This window comes from Xenopus tropicalis, chromosome 4, assembly GCF_000004195.4.
Source record: "Xenopus tropicalis strain Nigerian chromosome 4, UCB_Xtro_10.0, whole genome shotgun sequence".
In the NCBI taxonomy this organism is placed as follows: Eukaryota; Metazoa; Chordata; class Amphibia; order Anura; family Pipidae; genus Xenopus; species Xenopus tropicalis.
Genome location: NC_030680.2, coordinates 126,766,112 through 126,779,277, shown reverse-complemented (window position 1 = coordinate 126,779,277; position 13,166 = coordinate 126,766,112). Strand labels below are relative to the sequence as shown.

General features: G+C 41.0%; 1 protein-coding gene across 1 annotated transcript in view; it reads right to left on the bottom strand.

Moving 5' to 3' along the window:
* Positions 1-460: 460 nt before the first annotated feature.
* The window catches only part of sema3f (semaphorin 3F), a gene marked incomplete in the record, with an annotated part of 61,941 nt that continues 49,235 nt past the window's right edge, over positions 461-13,166 (bottom strand). Inside the window, 13 exon segments of the mRNA NM_001011157.1 lie at positions 461-1,498; positions 3,441-3,574; positions 4,013-4,080; positions 4,266-4,423; positions 7,530-7,538; positions 8,638-8,726; positions 9,378-9,600; positions 9,934-10,078; positions 10,163-10,232; positions 10,342-10,456; positions 11,105-11,244; positions 11,406-11,525; positions 12,813-12,906. Coding sequence (NP_001011157.1) covers positions 7,530-7,538; positions 8,638-8,726; positions 9,378-9,600; positions 9,934-10,078; positions 10,163-10,232; positions 10,342-10,456; positions 11,105-11,244; positions 11,406-11,525; positions 12,813-12,906 — 1,005 coding nt within the window.

Sequence of the window (13,166 nt, the reverse complement as noted above, 5' to 3'; positions counted from 1 at the left end):
AGTGAATCCAAGAGTATATAAAGTGCAGGCTCACACATTGCTGAAACATCTCCAGTTCAATGGGACCCAGTGGCTAATACAGTATATATCATAGGACAACTACATTGCCTTATGTAATTAGATCCCAAAGACACTGTACCTTGCAGTTATTTATAGGTTGTAGCCTTTAGTGTTACTATCTGTTCTGGAAATAATGGACCCTGATCCATTTGGAACAGTGCTCTGAAATGGATACATTCTTATTGGGCTGAGCTTTCATCATCACGGATACAGAGGTTCTATCACTCCTCCCCTACACAGCGCTTTGGAACATTGCAGTCAGTTTTAATCCAAGAGGAAAAGTGGGGGCGAGGATTCAAACACATGGCGCTAGACAGGGCAAACGTCGCAGTGTAGGAGAAGGGAGTGGACGCAACGCACATCGCAATGATGTCTATGGTGTAACAAGAGAGACGCAATCTTTGTCAGTGACTCTTTATTGAAGTGTCAGCCTGCAGAGCGATGATAATGGGGAGCTGCTCTGCAAACTGTATTGCCAAGTGAGAATGGAGCAATGATCTGCAGATTCCTGAAGTACTGGCGGGTGGCAGAATCACACCCTGCAGTTTGTGGAGTCTGAGAGGGGCTTATGTGCAATTATCTGCAGGCTCTGGTAGTATTAAAGCAGTAACACGCCGCTGACACTCTGCGGGTCCCTCAAGCAAAGAAGACACGAGCATCAGGGGTTTCGGTAGAGTCACATGATGTAAAGTGTCCCCCATGGTGAAATGTCACATCATTTCAGAAACTAGGACCAATCCTCTCTGTCCATACTGCACCCCAATAAAAGAGGAATTGGCATGGGAGGGATTTGAGTTCCCCCAATAAATAAAGTCTAAGAGACTCAGGAAAAAGTAAACCCCCTTCTTTCTTTATATATCTATATATATTTTATATATTTATATATTTATAGTTTGTTCTGCTTTTTGTCATGATATTTAAAAAAAAAAAGAGGTTTGAGTAAAAAATAAAATAGGGGTCAGTCCGGAAAGGAGGCAATATGTGGGGGAAGTAAGGAGATGAAGAATAGTTGGTCCTAGAATTGATTGGTCCTGTTTCATGTCTGCAGTTCCCCAGTAGGCGGATGATTTCTCCGGTTCCTGGCACGTTTTTGGTCCTGAAACTCCTTTGCATCAGTCTGTGTAGAGCCTGGAGGGCGCCAATATCCCTGACAGTACTGATTGAGAAGCCCCATCTCAGGCTGAGAAAGAAGCTGAACTAAATCATCATAGGCACCTGGGGGCCCAGCTGGGTTGGTGGCAAGGGCCACAGGAGGTTCTGGCTGAAGGAGTGCTGCTGTGACGGCGTCGGCACCCAGGACATGGAGACGGACACGCATCACGGTGTGCTTGAAACTGTTCTCGGTGGCTGTGCAGTGGTACACTCCAGAGTCGGACAGTTGCAGGGAGCGCATGAGTAGTCCTTGTTCTGTCTTCAGGAAGCGACCTTCAGAACGGAGCTACAGAGAGACAACAAGCTTCAGATATTACCCCAATCTATAAATCAGATCACTATAAATCAGGAGATATATTCTGCTCACTCCCCGCTACATTGGTTACAAACCTACATCACCAGGCTGGGGAGCTAAATAAGGGATACTTTCTTGTGTCCTCTATTGAGTTTTAGATTTGATCACTTATGTGACTGGATAGAATATCTTGCAATACCAGAAGTAGAATCTTTCCAGATAATTAAATCCTACCAAAAAACCCATAAGTCCTTGATGCAAACATGGCAGCTCTAATGAGCCTTCTTTTCTACAAATGATCATATGTCCAACATGGCACTGTCTATGTTGCCCTTCTCTGGTAAAGACTATGTATTTGCTTTAGAAACACTACTATAGTTTATATAAAAAATCTGCTGTATAGCCATTGGGCAGTCATTCAAAAGGAGAAAAGGCACAGGTTACATAGCAGATAAACTCTGTAGAATACAATGGTGTTTTATCTGTTGTCAGATATGTAACTTTTGCCTTTTCTCCTTTTTCCATCTTGAATGGCTGCCCCCATGGCTACACAGCAGGTTATTTATATAAACTATAGTCGTGTTTCTGAAACAAACACAGTTTTACCAGTCAGGGCAACAGTACATTAAATTTTATTCCTTAAAAACACTTTCATTTTTTTGGTGTTACTGTTCCTTTATGGAGGCAAATTATCCATACTATGGCCAGTATGTACCACCTGTTTCTAAGAAAATATACATCAATTCAAAGATACTTCTATTCTGCAAATGGGATATAAGGAGGATTTCATCAAAACCATGTGGAAATGATGTTATACATTTATATATATATCCACAATGTCTCTCTAATTTGACTTATTTTTCTTAGGTATTGAATTTCCCACTTGTTCAATTCCCAGTGAACTCTAAGCCTATTGGATCAGAGTTGTGGAATGTCACTGGGAGATTTAGTGATTTATTATGGGGTTTTGCTTGAGGGATATTTACACTTCCCTTAACAGTTTCCAGTTTTACAAAGTTTTATTTTTAACCAACAGAAAAACGCCCACTTGCAAAACTGAAAAATGACATAAAGACTTTTCAGCGACTAAGGTTTAGATGTATGTTTGCATGGTTTCTATTGTTACCTTATTTCAAAAGTTGCACTAATAAAAACACAGATGAAAACAATGGTGTTCGTGCTCATGGAACAATGTTTATGGGGCCAAATCTATTAAACATGGGGATCAAGCTTCAGTACCTACTGTATTTTTAATTAAGGTAATGGCACAGGGTTATTTTGTTGTCTTCAATTGAAATTGCCTTTTGAGCATGTGACAAAACACCCAAAAACACCTTTGTATTGAGGACAACTGGAACTGCTGTGCACTTGTCGGTAGAATTGCTCCATGCATTGTTGAATGATAACGCAATTCTGCTGCCAATAAGATGGCAAGTTCAATTGCTTTCTACATAAAGGGTAATTAGGGGCATCTTGACACCTGCACTAATGTGTGTATTATTACCCTTAGGGCCATATTTATTATTGATGTTGTCCATAGCAACCAAGATCTGATTGGTTGCTATGAGCAATATCACCAGTGATGCTAGCTTACACACTATAATAAATATGCCCCTAGTGTTCTTGAGGCTTCCCTCTGCTGGCCAAAGACACAAACTGCAGCCTCAAACAACTAAAGGCATGGCAACTCAGTAGCCCTAGCAATGAGTGAAATATACTAAAAGTAGGGCAAGGTTTAGGTTAGATTAGAGAATGGATTTGCCCTGAAACACATATCATGTACTGAATCTCTCAGCCTCCCTCAACAGAAAATATATTTTTCTGTTGGAAATAAAAAAGCATCTTAATATTAGCCTTATTTCACAGTCTAAGCCAATCCAGTATATAACAAACTGGCACCTTGTCTGTAAAACACCCTATTTTATGCCTTTACCTCTTTTTTTCGATCAGTGTTGTCCTTCTGGAGAATCCATTTCACTGCGGCTTGGGGGGAGCGCGGCTGACACTCCAGGAAGGCTGAACTGCCCTCCACTCCATACTGCACTCCATCCACCCCATTCTTACTAGCTGAACAGAGAAAGGGTGGATGTTAATCTGAATGCCTGGAAGTGCCAAGCTTAAAGCCTACATAATCAGTGCTCTCAGGGTCAGTGTGCTTATGGGAACAGTTGCTAGTCTGTATGTACTGTAGGGGTGCATGTAACTTGTATAGCTGTGCTATCAGCACCATTAGGTACTTGGTATTAGGTATTTGGCCAAAGTTATACATTTGAGAATCACACTGCATATAAGGAAAGCAGACAGTTTCCTTGTTGCTAATGAAAGGAAAATTAAATTAGCCATCTAAGCTGGCCCTATGAGGCATTACTTTAGTTTGTGCTCAAGTCTGAAAGCATGGGATTCTTTAGGTTTCAGGTCCCTTATGTGAATATATTTTATAGCAATCTAGCTCTGTGTTTATTGGGTCCCAGATTTATCAAACTTTGCATGTTGGCATGATCTTACCATTTGAATTGTACCCTCTGCACTGCCTCATTGGATTCCCATGCCTCACATCCTGACGTCGGCTACGTCTGTTACCATCCGAGGCAAATCCCGAAGAAGCCATAAGAAAGGCAGGAGGGAGAAACAAAAAAAATATATTATAATTCCTTATTTTGCCAATCAAGAGTCAGATTCCACCCTTATTCACCAACACTAATGCATAAACTTCTCAAATCCCACCCCAAACTCCCACAAGCCCCCACCAAGTGCGCACCTTTTGGAGGAAGCCGAGTAGCGAGAGCAGGTTTTCCCGTCCCATGCGCAGTAAGGATCTCTGGCAAGACAGCAATCTGCGCAAGCCTCGCCATACACATCACAGCGATGGAGGGCCACGTGCGTCACCCCTGACATAGAAGCCACATAAAGCTGTTGCTGATAGAGAGAAATAATGATAATTGGTATTTATTTCCTTAAACAGTGCAAGGAGTAACAAATCAATTATCTTATTTTTACTGTACAACATTTTAAATCACACCATCAGAATCTCATTCTCACGGACATTACAAGGATCATTTACCATCACCGTGCACGGTGCAATATCCATTTGTTGGACACAAATTACCATGTTTTAGCCATAATATAGAATTTTTTTACAGAATGAGTTTTCTTGCAGTCACTTCAACTTGTTACAATTGATACTAATGTGGCCACATCTTTTTGATGAATCAGGCAACTATCCGAGCATTGGGGATTATGTATTTACAATGTGTCATGAACATCTTATTCACTGGGTGCAAGTCAGCGGTGTCCATGGGTTCAACTGCCAAGTGGGACCCTGAAATTACTGCCATGTGTATGGGGGGGCAGCAAGTCCAGGGTTCACTAGCGTCCATGTATGGAACACAGGCCCGGACTGGCAATCTGTTGGTTCTATGAATAAGTACCCAGTAAGGTACGAAACGTGTAAGGCTTTATAGCATTTATCTGTCTACCTTAATAGACATATACAGGTATATAGTAATTTTTTTACTATATACCTGAGTATTATATCTACTTTTTTTTGGAGTTCCGGAGTGCCTGCCTTTCTGCTATGTTTTTGTTCCTATTGGGCTCCCCTTATGCTGAAGGTCTGGGGCTTAAGCACCTGGACCACCAAGTACTACGGGTAAGATTTCTCTACTTTATCTGCCTAGAACTATATACCAGTCATAATTTTCCAATCTGTTGGTTCTGGCAAATGCCAGAGGGGCTGCTGTAAGATGCCATAGTCAGTCACTATTTATTGTGCTGGTGAGGGGCTGTTTGGGCCTATTTTGAAGTCCAGACCTGATGGAATATGTTTGTATGTATGGGTGACCATTTTAGCAGCAGTGCACTTGGGATCATAAATGAGCCTTTACAAGAGTAAATCACAGAGCAAACACAGTCACAATGCGTGTGCATGGATTTAACTGTACAAAATAAGACTATTTACCATAGGCGCTACCTCCCTCTTAACAGTGACTTTTCTCGTATTAATCTTGTTCATTCCCCCATTAATCATGACATGCTTCCCATTGAGGCAGCCCCAAAAAATAATGTTGAACCCGCTGAGTTGGATGAGAAGGCCCAGGGTCAAGCGGATGATTTTCCCACAGTTTATTTACTGCTGTGGGAAAGCTGAATAAGTCTCTTACAGTGTGTGCACATGAGTAGCAGCTGATTCAATCTTTGGCAGCTTGTGAATCTTCTAGAGACATTCTCCTCTTGCCTTTATATTGCTCTTACACGTTCATTTCACAAGCAGCCCACCAACCTGCCTCTTATTATTATTATCTCACTGTATCAAGGTGCCCGGTGCCAATGGGACACTAGCCTGAGGGTCACGTGTACTGTGCTCATTGTAAAGCTATTGGGTCAAGGATACTACTGACTCATGAGGATTTACTCTCTTAATTGTAGCAAAAAATCACTGGCGATGTTTGTCTCCAATGTTAAAGTTAAAAAATGGGGATATATTACACACTCAGAATGCTCCCATGAGAGCTTTTCCAATGCATCTCAGTACTTCCCAGAGGAGGAGGAGGCAGGTTTTCTAGGAGGTAAGGCTACTCTGTCCCTCTGTTACAGTGATTCTTACACTGTGGTTGGGACCCAAAATAAGTACATTTAATTAATTTAGTAAATTAGAAACCTAACATATACTGCTACAATAGACAATAACACTTTACATAAAGTGCTTGATTCACTTTAAACCAATTTCTGGGTTGTGAAAATGACCTCAACCTTTATTCTGGGCCCCCTGAGAAAAAGCCTACGACGCACTGCTCGAACACTTGGAAACACTCCTTATGTACAGAGACTTCTGATTGAAGAACATCTTCTGCATATTGAATCCCACCATGTGCCAATGTGAGTGTATATCTCTTGAACTCTGTGGTAACTGTTGCTATGAAAGAATAGGTAGAAAAGCTTGCCTTGTAGTAATGTGCAGGAGAGACTTTATCAGGGGCCCCTTTACGTTTGAGACTGTCAACACCAGCTAAAGGCTGCAGCATTTTAGTTCCCACTGTAACCCAAACCGGTGCCTTATAGGAAATGGCTGGGCCCTTGTACAGCGTTACTGTAATGCATCACAGGCCACTCGTCCCGCTGTGGAACTTGTCAAGGTGGATGTTTGATGTAAGCAATAGGGCTGAATGTGGATGTAATTAATATTGTATGTGGGATATATTTTGCTTGGATTAAATAAAGAACAACTACAAAATCAATTACACTGAAATTTAAACTTTGCGGATCCCTTTTGTGCTAAGGCTCTGCATGTCTGTCACGGGGACAGCATGAGCTTTGCTACAAAGGTAAAATGCGTTTAACTTTGGCCATAAAAGACAAGGTTAATGTGCCTTTTGTATATGTTTCTCGTCTTAAATAACAAAAGAAAAAAACGTGTGATTATGATTCAAAGAAACAGCTGGCAACTAGAAAGGGCAGTCTGGTTTAATGGCTGCCTCCACTATAAACTTCAAGATGTATAAGGTGCTGGGAACAGCAGCCTAAAAACCAAGGAATCCCGTGTAGTAAAAAATGCGACTGATGTTTTACAGGTCTGCTATTGTTACATTGTTCCGTGTCATGTATGAGCAAGTTCATTGGTTTAGTAACCCCAGCCCACTCTTAGGTTACTGACCTTGACCCCCTTCGGTCTATTAGTAATTCTAATCTCCCATGGTACACTTTACTTGGGAACTCTACCAGCCCACAGTGTGAAAAATGTATTGCCCTCCCTTAGTCTACAGAACTAGAAATGTTAGCCACTTGCCCAGACTACTGGCTCACTCCTAATTCCTTTTTGTCTAGCAGGGTCAGTGACCCCCAGCCTGTAGGGACCAATAACGTTTTCTTTCCTAATGAAAGAACAACTCATACAAATAATCTAATCTTGCTAAATGCACATAAATATGCTTCATTCTAAACTAGAATCTATAAAACTGGGACACCCAGTCTAATGACAGGTGATTATTCCTGCTCTAAAACATGTTCTTAAATGACCATCTCCAAGAATACGTTTCATATTTTGTAAGTTTTACTTAGATATGAGGGAACATTTACCAACAATAAACTGAATACCAAGATCTTTAACTCAGAAAACCCAATAAATTTGCTTAGGAGTTTATAGGAAGATCACATATAAAGGGAAGACAAAGGTTAACACTATAATTAAACTGACACAGTAATGCTCTGCTGGATTAGTTGGTGATTGCTGACTCCTTCAGTACATTTATAAAAAGGTTTTAATGCCTTCTTGTATATTGCATTCTTGCCTGACATGCTTACAACCGATTGCTTATTAAAATAAGGTACCCGTGCAATAAAGTTGGCCATACACAAACTAGTATAATCGATTTTTGAACCATGTGTGGGCTCCGAATTATCATCCCAACAATTTTCGTACAATGGAGATTGACCATTTAGTCGACTGGACAGGTTAGAAAATTTTGGTCGGATAATGATAATACCTGTACCTGTGTATTGTGTATCTGACAATATCCACGGGGGACCCACAATATTTCCGGGACATAACTTTTTTTACGATTGTTGTCTGGCAATTATTAAAGGTCAGAATATCCTCCAATTTGTTTTAGGACTTACAATTTCAATCTGAATGTAAGTTTTGAATTAAATGTACAATTGATACCTGGACGTTCATCATAATATGACTAAAATGTAAAGTGTACGGTCGCTTTAACAATATGCAATTTTGCTAACTCTTTATGCTCAAATACAGGTTAGCTTTTGTTATCTGCAATGACACTGTTGAACTCACATGTTATTTGTTACTTACTCTCTTTGTTGAAATCTTCATGGATTTGATGGGTGCTGGTACCTGAGAAAGAGCAAGAAGAAGCATTAAAAACACAAAGCAATTCATAGAGAGGAAGAATAAACTGGTGCTGTGTATGAACAACATGGCTGGAGCCATTCTCATGAATGTTTTGTTGGACATATATTATGTTACATATTTGTCAGTATAATGAATGGAAGGTTCTCTAATAACATCTTTATCATCTGATAATATTAATAACATTAAGAAACATTACAATTTCCCCCATAACCTCCTCTCCACTGAGAGCAGCCAAGGAACACGATTGGCTGGAAATTGTTCTCACCTTGAACACTTCTACTTCTTCTAATATAAGCTCTTCTGTCTCCAGGTCATCTTTTGGTAGAACAATCACTTTCTGTACTGTTCCCTTATCTGAAAGAAAAAAACGTTCAATTAAGAACAGATAACCCTAAAGAAGGGTACATTGGCAAAATGTCTGTAACAATATACAGAGCAGAAAGGGAAGAACTTGGTATTAAAAGGATAAATGACAAAGTGAGTGGACAAAAATATAGAGGTGAATTACAAAATATGGCCAACATGAAATACAAATCGGAAAGAACCATAAAACATAATATATATAATACAGGGGTAAAGTTTAATATGAAGGTGTCGTTACACATCTTGTTGCAGTCCCTGTTGGCATTTTTTAATAGTTGACTTGGATATTGGTTCTAGAGTGAACATGCAAACACTATGATTGGCTACAGGACAACGTTTAGGACACGCTGACAAAAAAACATAACAATAGGCTCTCATATCCCAGTGAAAACATTAAATAAAGAGATTTATTCCTAGAAGTTATAAGCTCTGTAGTCTGTAGTACTATTTACACTGCTTTTGTTAGTTTATCAAGTAAAAATTGACATTCAGAACTTTTTGTGCTATTACCTGTATGGTCTGTAGGGTTCAGACAGGGAGATTAGTTCTAGACTCATAGATTCATTGGTCAACCTTTTTAAGATAAAGCTTTTGTGGCCAACTGGAGTGATGATTAAAGGAAGCATCAGAAATCAACCTTACCTGTACCCAAAAACAGCACTTCATAGCGCCCGTCAGATGCATCCACTTGGTCTACTGCAATAGTAGTGAATCGGTAGTTGACGTTGGTGCGGACTAGTAATGGCTGGCGGTGCACTGGATACACAGGATTGTACATGACAGGGTGTGTACGCATAAAGTTTATCACTTCATCTGGGTAATCCTTGGTGGACTTCATTGATGGGGTGAAGGTTCCACCTGGACACTGCATAGGATTGTAAAAATCAAAGGTTTAAAGAAATTAATTATATTGGGTTGTCCCATCTACAAGCACTAAGTGTGCAACTGGGATAATCACTAACCCCCAAATGTAATGAAAGGCACTAAGTTTGCCCAGGAGCAGTAACCCATGGCAACCAATAAGATGTTTGCTTTGAAACAGGTGGCCGGTAAATTCTACCTGCTGATTGATTGCTATAGGTTACTGCTCCTGTGCAAACTTAGTGCCTTTAATGAAATAACCCCAATAAAATCTGAGAATAAAGATGGATAGACAAAGAACGTATCAGAGGCACAAGCAGAGAAGAAAGTCTCTCACCGTGCCAGGGCGTGGGTATGGAATCTTTCCTGTATAAGGCATCCACTGGTAGTTGGGTCCCTCTTTGTGAGCAAATGGCCCATTAAACACCATACGGATGTCCGACATGGAATATACACAAACTGCTGATCCTTTAAACACAGATCTGCCAAATAAAAAAGCATAAGTTGAGTGTTCAAAGGGCATGATGAGTAATAGAGTGAGCAGGATGGTGAAATGCAATACTCACCCCGAAGAAGAAAAGACTGCATATATCACTGGATTTTTATTGTCCTGTGTCTGCTGGATAAATACATCCTCTGTAAACAGAAACAATAGGTTAAATATACAGAAATGCTCAGTAAACTATAAGTGAACGACAGCAGTAGAGAACAGAAACTATTTCACATGTTTTCATTTTATACTTACGTAGCTCATCGAAGTGGGTCTCTATTCCATCCGCTCCAGGCACTGAACATATCAGTCGTGCTTTTAGAAAAGTGCTCCATTTATTGACAAGGCAGCAGTGACCTCCATCATCATTCTGTAGAAGCAATTGCAAGAAGTCTTAATGCCAAAGTAGGAGAAATAACAGAAGAATCTGCCACACAACGAAGTGAAATGAATGGTGGTCACCAGATGCCACTGTCGCTTCATAGATTAAGTGGACAGCATAGATGTAGGAAGTGGTGTGAACTGCACGGCAGGCATAGTACAAAGATGGCCATACACCATAAGATCCGCTTGTTTGGCGCCGCCGCCAATGGAGCGGATCTTTCTACCATCTAATAAAGCAATATCAGAGAAATTTGATCCCCAGGGCCAAATGATCAAACTTCAACAATAGGAATCGGGGACTGCATCAGCTCATAGATGTGTTCCTTGCTCCGAGGGTAGAATCAAACCTGCCTGAGCAACAGCTGGCCAATTTTAGGCCAGATATTGGCCAGGTAGGCACATCAAGGGTCCTCATTTGTCCCTAATCGCTCTGAAGGACACAAATTGGCAACAGAAATCTGACTGTGTATGGCCTCCTTAAGACTGGCAATCGGTTAGAAGGATCAGCTACATGCCTGCCCTGTATATTTGTGCCTACCAGCAGTTCCATATGGTAGAACAGTGTTAGATATAATTTATGAAACAAATTTGGTGTGAGAGACTTGAGAGTAGCAGGGTCAGGGTTTTGACTCACAAGGCAGACACGTCCAATGCGGGAGTAGACTGTGGGACTGTGAGGAGAATCTGTAGACTTCTCACGGAAAAAGAAGTAGAGCTTGTCATCATTTCGATCTGCGCTGTCCGGAATGAGATGCACGTGGACAAATGCTGGGTCTGTGGATATGGACACATCATAGGGCTTACAGAAAGCAAAGGGCACAAGAGAATTCTGCCTGGAGTGAGCAGTAGAGACACTGTACACTCAAATGGCACATATATGTAGAAGCCCATGGGGATGTGCATAAGGTGGTTGTGGTGGGCCACGGTCTTCTTACCATTGAGCCAGCGTGAGTTGTACTGATCTGTTCTCATTGCTGCCTGCTTTCCCATTGCTCGGAAAATGGCAGCGTCAGTTCCCATGAAATCTATATATACACCAGAATACAGCTCTTCATCTGTGGATAACAAATGATGAAGGAACATTAAACACCACAAATAAAAACTACCTCACTGACTGAAACAAGGGATAAGATATACAATATCTTATGGAAGGGAAAGGAACGCAGACACCATTCAGTGCCGAGTGCAGAGCAAGCAATAACCCCTCTGACAGCATGAAAGTGGAGAGGATCTGAAACAAAAGTATCAGAGGAGATATGGAAAGTTCTGGAACTGCAAAGGAGACTATATCCAGTTAAAGCAATGTGATATACAAGTACACAGTACAGCCTAATACAAGAATAGAATATACTGGATATTCTTTAGTCGGTTTGGGGTAGCTCAGTTAAAGTGGCAGGGGGTCATGATAACTAGGGTGTAACACTCTCTCCGTCAAGCCCCGAATGGAGCACACACTATCTGCTCACAGCTCTATGTGGTGTATGATGTGATGCTCATCTTGCTGGCTCTCTGCCTGACAGCTGCTCCTGATTAATTAGAGAGTCTCGACCTCAGATTGTAACGAAAGCCCTTCAGGATGGGATACCAAAGGGGGGGTTCATTTGGCGGGTCCCTCCCAGGGGGGCAGGAGGATTAGCGGCAGTAAGATCTGGCAGCCCAGTGTCCACAGTCCTTCTCTGTTCCATTCCACGCCTAGACCTGCAGCTGCTCTGGGACACACTTTATACTCTATTTAACCCCTTTGCAGGATAGGTTTAGAGAATTATCAGACCTCAGCAGATATTTAGAGGCCCTCTGAAATCTAAAAGTCTTTAAGAACACTTGATGAAAGTGTATTATATTTACAGTTTCTGGCCATCTGGATAGAGTAAAATGCTCTGTAGTCTTTAGCTGAATACAAGTGATTGTAAGCCATATTACACTTTCATGTGATGTTCTTTTTTATGAGGCTCCAGCTATTAAACATCATTAGATGCCGACTGGTTGGATCCCGTTCATAGAGGCGCTAGGCCTAATAATAAATGCCCCGGTAGTAAGAGTTGGAACTGATGTACTTGAAAACATTTCATCCCCCTCCTTCTAACTTACTGCATGGATCTACATAAAGAACTTTCAAGTTTTGAAGCTGAAGTTTTTGTCCAAGTTTACAACTTACTAAAGTGCTTTTCTGGTAAATTATCTCTTTTAAAAAGATTACAAGGAAAGAGACTCAAAAATGGGCCAAGAGGCAGAGGTGTATCTAACAGAATACTTCTATTATCGCTGATGGAAAAAACATGGAAATAGCAAGAAACAGAGTCAAAGTATAGTTGTCTAATAGCTACAGGTTGTGTTTCACTTACTGATGAGGGCTGACACACTATCTAGCTTGGGGTCATAGGCACACTTGCCCTTCCCAGATTCCACTCGATCTGGCTCCAGATAAAACACATAATCCTAGAAAGTGAAGAAAAAAATAGCAGAAATGCATCACACTCGGTGCTTTACTAGAGGTGCTGGCACACAATAGCTTTTCTAACCTTGCTATTCGTTTCTGACTAATTCCAGGTGTCCTCAGATCTCAGAGAGACAAAATAGGAATATGAGGAGGTATGCATGAACCTGGGTTTGCACATTGTATTTACACAAGGAGACTTCTGAAAAGGGAATTCTAAAATGCTGAAGGGCCCTAGCAGGCCCAGACTGATAATCTGTGG